Source organism: Acartia tonsa, chromosome 1 (genome assembly GCF_053477335.1).
Source record: "Acartia tonsa isolate MP-2025a chromosome 1, ASM5347733v1, whole genome shotgun sequence".
Lineage (NCBI taxonomy): Eukaryota > Metazoa > Arthropoda > Copepoda > Calanoida > Acartiidae > Acartia > Acartia tonsa.
In genome coordinates, this window is record NC_137260.1 from 60,896,216 (window position 1) to 60,907,502 (window position 11,287).

Consider the following 11,287-nt stretch of genomic DNA (forward strand, 5'->3'; position numbering starts at 1 on the left):
ATTGTGAATCTCCATTGTTCTATCCCTGTATCCCTGGTATGACAGATACAAGATTGTCCCACACTATTTATCCAAACATAATATAATAATAATAAGATCTAAATCTCCATTGTTCTATCCCTGTATCCCTGGTATGACAGATACAAGATTGTCCCACACTATATATCCAAACATAATATAATAATAATAATATCTAAATCTCCATTGTTCTATCCCTGTATCCCTGGTATGACAGATACAAGATTGTCCCACACTATTTATCCAAACATAATATAATAATAATAATAATATCTAAATCTCCATTGTTCTATCCCTGTATCCCTGGTATGACAGATACAAGATTGTCCCACACTATTTATCCAAACATAATATAATAATAATAATAATATCTAAATCTCCATTGTTGTAAAATCTATTTTGTTCTTTATGTTCATGTGAAAATGTATATATAGAGAACAAGTATAAATTTACCTCTCCTTTATTCCATGAATATATTTGTACGGCATATTTGAAAACCTGTTTTGTACAAAAACAACATTCCCGCCAAGGGTCAAAAGTTATATAAGGGGTAACAAATTGATAGAATTTATCAGTGTTTATTTTACCACCGTAGGAGTAGGTGCTACTCTATATATTACACACATTTTATCTTGCTGTGCTTTTTAGTGAAATTATTTGTGCATATGTAAGTCTTTGATTTATTAATTATAACTTTATATTTAAAATAGCTAATAACTTAAGTATGTCTATTAAAAGAGAAAGATTAATCTAAGGAAGTGATTTAGTATATTGAATCTACTTGCCTTTTTTATAAAATATCAGTTTATAATATTTGTCTTATCCCTTAATTCCCTGTGTAATAATAACGCTAAATTTAAACATAATCTTCAATTGGCTAATCTGTGCAATTTATGTATATTGGAAAAATATCTTATCCCTTGTAGTCCCTGCTGTGGGACTTGGATGCATGTATTTTCTTATGTTTATAATTATATCTTATCCCTTATAATCCCTGCTGTGGGATTTGGATGCATGTATTTTCTTATGTTTATAATTATATCTTATCCCTTATAATCCCTGCTGTGGGATTTGAATGCATGTATTTCTCTTGTGTTTATAATTATATATTATTAAGTATCAAGTCCCGGCTTTCCCTGTGTTTTTGTGTGAGATTGGTTGGTACACCAAGATTGAAAGAAAATGTCGGAACTTTCAGGTAGATACAATGGTAGCTGTAGTATACTGACAGACAGACAGACATGGACTATACTTACTGATGCCTATATAGAATGGAATACTATAGATTGGAGGACTGACAGACAGACGGACAGTTGCTTACCTGGAGAATAGTGGCAACACTTTATAAGTTGATATTATTCTAGGAGCTGTCTGCCGCTACCAAGCTGACAGATATGAGGCCGAGCTCTATAGGTTCGGAATAGAGTCTCAGCAGGCAAAGTTTCACAGCTCCTGCCTGAGGGTGAGAAGCCTTGTATCAGCTGAGTCCTCCAGGCTGAAGTATGTTAAGAACTTCCGCCGCCTGACCGCTGAATTAGAGTTCTTGCGGGATGAAAACAGGCGGGGTCTCCAATACATCGAGCAATTGTTGTCTGACGGGAGGGCTTTGAGGCAGAGCCTTAGCCAGAGGGAACGAGCTGTTTGCAGCCGTGAGAGCATTGTTTGCGGCTATCTGAGATATATCACCAGTCAACAGCGGCCGCAGGCCGTCTGTGCTGAGGTTGCTGATATTGATTACAAGCCTGTTAATCTAGACGAGTATAAGGGTCTTACTGACCCTAGTGTTGGAGACCTTGATAAATCCCGGCTTCTGTGCAGTTTAATAGCTAAAATTAAGGAGGTGTGTGGTGACCTCACACGCTGTGAGGAGGCTGTAAACCGGATAGAACACTCGGTGGCAGCTATACTTGGTGAAGCCCGGTCCAGCCGTCTGCGTAGAGTAGAGCTGCGAGAAGCTGAAGTGCAGCTGGGAGCGTTACAAGGAAAGTATCCTTACTTAATTGCCTTGTGTCAGGGAGCAGTTAGGACTGTAGACACGTCCTATGATGCCAACATTATCCAGACTGAGTACACTTCTTTGGAAAGAGCAGCCATTCAACGTGATTTCATTGCTAAGGACCTGTTGAACTTGCTCCAGATCCTGCCACCAGAGAGCCGTGAGTCCTTGCCAGCCCTTGCCACCTACAACGTACAAGCATAAATACCTGACAAAGTGAGTATCTGTTAATTAATGGGGAGGGCAGGGGCATCCTTGATACTTGATTACTTTATAAGCTTTTATAGTATGATTTGTACATCTCTATTTATAATTTTGGGCTTTGCTACTTGTGGATGTTGTCATCCTTGTTTCATTTTATTTTGTATCTTGAAGTTAAATGCTTTAAACATGAAAAGATTTTACTTTTACAATTTTTAGGTTTTAACCGTCAAGAATATCAAGAACGTGTTTATTCAAAACTCAGGAAAAAGAAAAGCAAGACCAAGCCCTCCTACCCAAGATTTTGTTTTATGCCTCTATTAGTAGTAATTTTTATTATTTAAATTTTATGTATAATAAAGTTTTATATTTTACTACTTGTGTTGTTTATTTTTAACGAGATTTAAAGTGATCGCGAAGCAAGTTTTAAAAATTTGATATATATTTGGAATTACTTAGTTAATCAGAATTATGACAAAAATTCTGCTAAATTTGATATAAAAAGTGCCTTAAAACTCCTATTTTTAAATTTGCTACAGTATAACTAAAATTCATTGACACAATTCTGTGCTAAACAAACCTTTAGATTTGTTGGCATTTCTCTTAACACAGATGGAGTTAATATACTAATGCTTGTAAAATAAGAGATAAATTATTGCTTATTATGCAGTTATTATCAATTGTGCTTATTGACAACTGAAAAAGTTGCAATTAAGGTTTAAAAATGTTGGACCAAATGTCTAAAAAGATATTTTTCAGCTTATTTTAGTGCAACTAACATAACAGGCAATCAGAACTAGTAAGGAATAATGTATTATGGAAACACAAGTTTAGGTGCCCTAAAATAGTTTAAGAGAGATGTAGTATTAGTAATTCACAGTTGTATTCAATATAATTTTTGTTATCAATGTTGTGCCAAAGTGCCTCAATAAAATGATCCTTAGAACAGGAGGAAACTGGTAGTGGATGTATCATTTATTAAATAATACATAGATATCCAATTAAAAATATTTTGATTGTGTAATTGTAAAACAATAAAATATGTATAGTCTAAATATTTTTTACAGTTCTTTATTGATATTACAATTATAAATGATGACAATAGGAGCTCCTTTTAATCCACAAACAATAAAATATGTATAGTCTAAATATTTTTAACAGTTTTTCATTGATTTTATAATTACCAAAGAAGACCATTAGAGCCTCATTAAATCCACAAGCAATCAATTGGGCTATGAGGTGAAAGAGCATGCATTGATGTTCCCATTTGGCCATCATAAGTAGGTAGATTAGTAATTTTACAATTCATTCATACCTCTTCTCAATGCAAATAAAAGGCTTCAGTATGGAAAAAAAAGCATGAGGCACTCTAAAATCAGAAGAAACAAATCATGTAAATAAGTGCCCTTTTAAATCTTCATGCCACCCATTGCTTTTAAAGACAAAATTGCCTTCTTGTAAGGTTCCATATAATCATCATTTTAAGGGGAATTGGAAATCTAATTACTATTTGGTATTGTGTGAGGGTCTACAAGTGTACACAAAAAGGGCAGGGGGAATGAAATATTTTCCCCTCATCAAAGATTATTTATATATATATATATAGATGTTTAGATTAAAAAGAAATAAATAAATTTGAAAAATATTTCTAGAGCCATTTCTTTTATTGTGATAGTAGTTTGATTTTTTTACATTCATACAGTTACTTTAAAAAGCATCATTCATCACTTCTCTGGTCTGATAATACATAAATGTTCTGCTATTAAATTACCCAAGGATTGAGAAGATGATTCTATATATGTACCACTAAGAGGGACCCTTCAACATTGCCTATTAATCCTCTCAAACATGATACTATCTTGTAAAGAAATACTTTTACAATTGCTATTTTTATTTTATAGTGGGCTCTATTTGTCTATTCTATGATGATATGGGGGTGACTCCAAATAGGGGAAGGCAGTTCAATATTTACAGTACAAAGGATGACAGTAGTTCGAAATCTCGGATTTTTTAAAACTTGTTTTGTTCCCCCCCCTTATTTTTGTGCATTAACTGGTGTTTATACAAATGCGCCAATTTCAAATCCCCTACCTAAAATTTTTTTATAATATTTTTTATTAAAACTCAAATTAAAAAGTAGAAAGGCGGTTGACTTATCCCCCTCCCACTTTAATAATACCTAAAGGCTTCTAGGGGGCGTTGCCCCTAGTCTATCTTAATATAAAAGCTATATCTTGCATTATTTTTTTTCAATTAGGTGTTTGAACACGAATTGCATATAGTAAACATATTTTTCTTTTTTAATTGTTATCCTAATAAGATAAAAGTTATACTTAAAATTGTTTTAATAGTTATCATTATATTTTGCATTTTTAAAAAAACACCAAAATTGACCAAAATATGCGTATATATTTTGTACTCACTTGCGTCATTTATATTTCAGATTTTATTTACCCGTCATCAGTACAAAGGTTTATTTTGTACAGCCTTCCCTTGTTCAAAGGCAGCCCCAAAACATCATAGACTATACAAATAGAGCCCAGTATGAAATAAAATAGCTATTTAAAAAAATAATGATTTTGTAAAATAGGACATTGATACAGAAAAAATTTTAGTTAGAAAATATACTTATTGCAATGCCACATAAATATAACTTATAGGAAATAATGCCTTTCCTGTATCAATGTTCTATTTAACATATTTATTATTATGACATAAAAATTTGTTAAGGTCTACATAATTTACTCAGATGAGGTAATTTTTGTACTGCCTTACCCTTTTAAAGGCACCCCCAAATCATCATACATATATAAATAATCTTTGATGAAGGAAAAATATTTAATTCCCCCTGCCCTTTTTTTGTATAGTCTATGATGTTTTAGGGCTGCCTTTGAACAAGGGAAGGCTGTACAAAATAAACCTTTGTACTGTAAATATTGAACTGCCTTCCCCTATTTGGAGTCACCCCCAAATCATCATAGAATAGACAAGTAGAGCCCTCTATACAATAAAAATAGCAATTGTAAAAGTATTTCTTTACAAGATAGTATCATGTTTGAGAGGATTAATAGGCAATGTTGAAGGGACCCTTTTAGTGGTACATATATAGAATCATCTTCTCAATCCTTGGGTAATTTAATAGCAGAACATTTATGTATGATCAGACCAGAGAAGTGATGAATGATGCTTTCTAAAGCAACTGTATGAATGTAAAATAATCAAACTACTATCACAATAAAAGAAATGGCTCTAGAAATATTTTTCAAATTTATTTATTCCTTTTAATCTAAACATCTATATATATATAAATAATCTTTGATGAGGGGAAAATATTTCATTCCCCCTGCCCGTTTTGTGTACACTTGTAGACCCTCACACAACACCAAATAGTAATTAGATTTCCAATTCCCCATAAAATGATGATTATATGGAACCTTACAAGAAGGCAATTGTGCCTTTAAAAGCAATAGGTGGCATGAAGATTTAAAAGGGCACTTATTTACATGATTTGTTTCTTCTGATTTTAGAGTGCCTCATGCTTTTTTTCCATACTGAAGCCTTTTATTTGCATTGAGAAGAGGTATGAATGAATTGTAAAATTACTAAATTACTACCTAATTATGATGGCCAAATGGGAACATCAATGCATGCTCTTTCACCTCATAACCCAATTGATTGCTTGTGGATTTTATGGGGCTCTAATGGTCTTCTTTGGTAATTATAAAATCAATGAAAAACTGTTAAAAATATTTAGACTATACATATTTTATTGTTTGTGGATTTAAAGGAGCTCCTATTGCCATCATTTATAATTGTAATATCAATAAAGAACTGTAAAAAATATTTAGACTATACATATTTTATTGTTTTACAATTACACAATCAAAATATTTTTAATTGGATATCTATGTATTATTTAATAAATGATACATCCACTACCAGTTTCCTCCTGTTCTAAGGATCATTTTATTGAGGCACTTTGGCACAACATTTATAACAAAAATTATACTGAATACAACTGTGCATAACTACTACTACATCTCTCTAAAACCATTTAAGGGCACCTAAAGTTGTGTTTCCATAATAAATTATTCCTCACTAGTTCTGATTGCCTGTCATGATAGTTGCACTAAAATAAGCTGAAAAATATCTTTTTAGACATTTGGTACAACATTTTTAAACCTTACCTGCAAGTTTTTCAGTTGTCATGAAGCAAAATTGATAACAACAGTATAAAAAGCAGAAATTTATCTCTATTTTGTAAGTATGAATTTTATTAACTCCATCTGTGTTAAGAGAAATGTCAACAAATCTAAAGGTTTGTTTAGCACAGAATTGTGTCAATAAATTTTAGTTATACTGTAGCAAATTTAAAAATAGGAGTTTTAAGGCACTTTTTATATCAAATTTAGCAAAATTTTGGTCATGATTCTAAATAACTTAGTAATTCCAACTATGTATCAAATTTTTGTATCAAATGTATCCCTTGCTTCATGAACACTTTAACCATTAAAGAAAAGATTTCGGACGCTATTGGTTGTTTAATAGTCTTAAAAAGTTCCTAGAAATTACAGTTAAAACTTTCCAAACTTTGGGAAGTAAATATTTATACTTTCCTATGAAACTTAAAAGTAATGGTTAATAAATCTCCGTTGAAAATAAATCGCTCGGTCTATACTTTACGAAGCAGAGTGACAAAAAGTCGAGGTGGCCAGAGTTACTCATGGAGAGGACGGACAACGAGCAAGAGAAAACCAGAGAGAAGGGGATTATCCTGGGACGGACTTGAAGAGCCATTGGTTGGCCACAGCTACGAGGCCCCAAGGGACTTGATAAACCCAACCTCCCCCCCTTCCAGACTACCACTGCGCTCAAGCACACGAGCTGATTACTGTGAGCTTTATGGTAAGCCATTCTAGTTTGGCTAATGAACCTACAACCGTATATCCGGAGAGTGATATAAAAAATAAACTTTTTTCCTGTGTTCTTTATTTTAACCCAAAGTAAAGTAGCAGGATGTCTGTCAGTCAAGACCCCTGTGCTTAACCGAGTTACAGAGAGAGTTATTGTCTACCCTTGAATAAGTTGGAGCCTTGTTTTGAGATATATAGACGAGACCTCAACATATTTCTTACATATACCTGTCTAGGAGAGTTTGAGACTGACCCTTACAGACCAACAGACCAACACACACCTGAACCACAGAGTAGTGTAATTAACCAGACTGACAGACAGACTCGGGGACAAAAATCCCGATACTTGAGCTCAGAAGGAGGCCCCTCCCACACCACAGTTGCTGTTATAGCACAGGTCCATGCCAGCTGCGAGCCAGCTTCCCCTAATGATAGTTCGTGCAGCGAAATACTTAGAGCGTGTGGAGAGAATCTGACCTCACTTGAGAGCGAACAATCAGACGTATTCTACGACAATACAGCCGCGGGTTCGAATCCCGTGGATAAAAACCAGAGAGACGGCGCTGGTTCGAGCCTTTGCAATAATAGTGACCCTAATCTGAGCCCTTTATCCCTGAAATTCAAAAACTACATCACAGCCATGGCTTCAGCTGCTGTGACAGATAAGAATTCTGCCATTGCAATAGTTGTTAGAGCTAAGATTGACTGGACTGACGATTTTGAAGGATATGACTTGGATACTTTACCAATACAGGAGATAGAGAACCGAATTAATCAGGCTAAGAAAACTAAGGACTTATTGACGGACGTGGAGGTTATGATCTGTGTAGATCCATCTTTAGCAGCTGCTTTCCCTGAAGGATTGGACGGAGTGTCTAATATCAAGAGACAATATGTGCAATACTTAAAATCTGCTTTTCCTAAACTTACTGAGAGAAAAAGTGTTTCACCCACCCAACTAAACAGCAGACCTGTGTCTGCTGCTTCAACTGTGGCTGACGAAATTCAGATGGAGCGGGTTGAAAGACGGACAGACAGTATTGTAGAGGAAGCTGAAATTGTCACTGGTCATTTTGACCAAATCCCTAGTGTCCCTGCAACTTCTCATGTAGAGATAATGGATATAGAGGCCAGACTTGAGTCCTGCAAGGGAGAGAGACGAGATTTATTAGCTGAGCTAAAAGATTTAATTAAAATAGCTACTAAGAGTGGGATGCGAACCCATGTAGAGCGACTAAATGACGTGACAGACGACCTTAATAGAGCCGCCAGGCTAGCTACAGCAAGCGTAGCGGAAAAACGAAGGTTGTTAGGCATTCCAGCTGGATCTACTATAAAAAGCAGTAATATTAATCTCCCCCCTCCTAAGTTTGAAGGCGATTTCTTAAAAGGACCAGACTTTTTTACATTTAAGTCATCCTTTAATGAATATACCCGCACAGTAGGACTGCATAGTGACCCGGATAAACTGCTGCGGCTACGGACGGACTGTTTGAGCGGCCAGGCTTTAGAAGTTGTAACCACAAGTGAAACTTTTACTGAAGCTATGGATAATTTAAATCGCCTGTATGGAAAACCTAATTTGTTGTTCTGTGGCAAAGAGAGAGATATAGGAAACCTTGGAAAGTGCCCCACAGGTATACTAGAAAGGAGAGCTTGGCTCTTGTCCTTGTATAACAAATTGGTAGCTTTGAAAAAACTCTCAGATAACCATAATATCAGGGATGATTATGATAATAGCAGCATATTTTCTACAGTTATAAAAAACATGACTGACAAAGACAGAGAGGATTATGACAAGCAGTGCATTGATGCTATGGTATTAGACGGCAAATTAGATATGAGCCGCAGAGCCAAAGCCCAGCGGTTAGTACAGTTTTTAAACACACTTTGTGAAAGAGCTACTCTACAGTTGGACCACTCACTGACAGGATTGTCCCATTCTGACGATGTTTTTAAGTCCCTAAAAACTACAGGCGCAGGCAGTGACAAGAAGGACAGACACAAGCCTACAGAAAAACCTAAACAGTTTGAGAAAAAGGGAAAAGATAGCCAACGGGGAGCATTCCAACACACCCAGGGAGAACAGAGAGAGAGAGAGAGAGGAAACAAACCTTTAAAAACCTATCCTAAACCTGACATGAGTTTACCTATCCCTGACCAAGAAAAACGAGCACCGACCTTAATCAAATGTCTACATTGTAATAATCAACACACTCATTTAAGTGAGTGCAAAAAATTTGAAGAATGTGAGACAAAAGGGAGGTGGGGAATGTTATGTAAAGTAGGAGCCTGCTACATTTGTCTCAGAATGGACGCTGCCTATATCCCTGGTAGAAGAAAAGATTGGTTTGAGAAGCATCAAATTAACTGTAATAACCAATTTATATGTAGCCATAAGAAGTGTGGAGAGAACCCACAATTTAAAAAAACGCACATCCTTCTATGCAGTTTTCATTCTAAAGAAAATACGGGAGAATACGAGAAGTTTTTAAAAACCCTCCCCAGTGACAACAGGGATCCCAGAACATATATTCCAGCGCGAATTCTGATGAAAACACACCTCCTATATACATGATCCATACAATAACAACCAAAGCTGGTCGAGAGTTACAAGTTTTTTATGACAGCGGCTGTAGCATTGGAGCTGTTAGTACAACAGCTGTGGAGGCTTTAGATGCTAAACCTTTAGGAAATGGTCCTATCCCGTTGACTGTTGCAGGTGGAAGAACAATCTGGAATAAGTATGGGGACGCCAGTTTCTCACTAAAAACCACAGATGGAAACAATACAGAGTTTACAATGCTACAAATGGATACAATTTCAGTACCATTTCCCGTCTGGGAGCTGAAAAAGGCATGGAATGCGCTGTGTAAAGGTGCCTTGGAACAAGGAATGGAGATTAAAACCCTCCCAACCCCCCCTAAGAAGGTTGGGGGGCGGGAGGTGGATGTTATGTTCGGGATAAAGTATCTGGCTTTTCATCCCACCCCAGTCCTAACCCTACCCTCAGGCTTAACATTATTCAAGTCTAAACTCCACTGTCCATCCAACCAGATGGGAATAATTGGTGGTCCCCAGCCAGCTTGGGAAAGGACACACACAGCTGTTAATACAATGGGTGCAAGTCAATACCTGGCAGCAGAAATAAGAGCTGTTGTTGCTACAGATAGAGCATTGAGAGGACCTGATATCCCTACTTTCATCAGTGATGATTTATGTAACCATGATTGGTATGAGACAACCACATGGAAAGAATGTGAGCAGGACCTCCCAGAGTATGAAAATAAGCCAGCAGCTATGTGCTTCAAGCTTGCTGTTCGGTCCATTAGAGACTTTCAGATGGAAGACGACATTGGATCCTTAATACAGTACCGTTGTGTACAGTGCCGTAACTGTGGAAAGTGTAAGAAGGGAGAAGAGCTAGAATTAAAGTTGTTACAGGAAGAAACAGAACAAGAGCTGATAGAGAATTCAGTTGAGCTGAAAGTCAGTGAGAAAGCCGTGTACTCAAAGCTGCCATTCATTTTTAACCCAAAAATGAAACTAACGGATAACCGAAAGGTAGCTGAAAAGATCCTCCAGAGCCAGCTAAACCAGATAGCAAAGAAACCAGGAATGAAGGAGGATATTGAGAAAGCCCACGCAAAACTGGCTGACAAACACTATGTCATACCTGTAACAGACTTACCTGAAAAGCTCCAGAAGGATGTCCTGGAAAGCGGTTACTATATACCATGGAGAGTGGTATATAATGAAGGAAGCTTATCTACCCCTTGCCGCATAGTGTTTGATGCAAGTGCTAAGTGCCCAGGTGGAGAATCCTTGAATGAAATCCTGGCAAAAGGAGCAAATGTCCTAGCCAGGTTATTACACTTGTTAATACAATTCAGGTGTGGGACTGCAGCTTTCGCAGCAGATGTCTCTATGGCATATAATGCTGTCAAACTACACCCTGATTATTACAAGTTTCAAAAATACCTGTGGAACCCCAGCCTGGATGATGTGTCCAGAGCTGTTGTCATGATCATTGTGACATTGATCTACGGTGTACGTCCCAGTGGAAACTTAACTATAGCTGCTTTTGATGCTATAGTTAAGTTTGCCCGAGAGGCAGGAGGGGTAATGGCTCTAGGTGCAGAGGCATTATCAAAGAAAG

The 11,287-nt window shown here is 36.3% G+C and overlaps 1 protein-coding gene across 2 annotated transcripts; it reads left to right on the forward strand.

Annotated features, from left to right (window-relative positions):
* Positions 1-424: 424 nt before the first annotated feature.
* On the forward strand, positions 425-2,584 carry LOC145314637 (uncharacterized). Of its 2 annotated transcripts, XM_080154744.1 has the most exons (4): positions 425-685; positions 1,136-1,216; positions 1,383-2,230; positions 2,435-2,584. In XM_080154744.1, the coding sequence occupies exons 2-3, from the start codon at positions 1,201-1,203 to the stop codon at positions 2,216-2,218; spliced, it is 852 nt and encodes a 283-aa protein (XP_080010870.1). In that variant the 5' UTR covers positions 425-685; positions 1,136-1,200; the 3' UTR covers positions 2,219-2,230; positions 2,435-2,584. The 2 variants fall into 2 exon arrangements, with proteins under 2 accessions (XP_080010870.1, XP_080010791.1); XM_080154665.1 differs by lacking the exon at positions 2,435-2,584 and having other exon boundaries at positions 1,383-2,394.
* Positions 2,585-11,287: the final 8,703 nt, after the last annotated feature.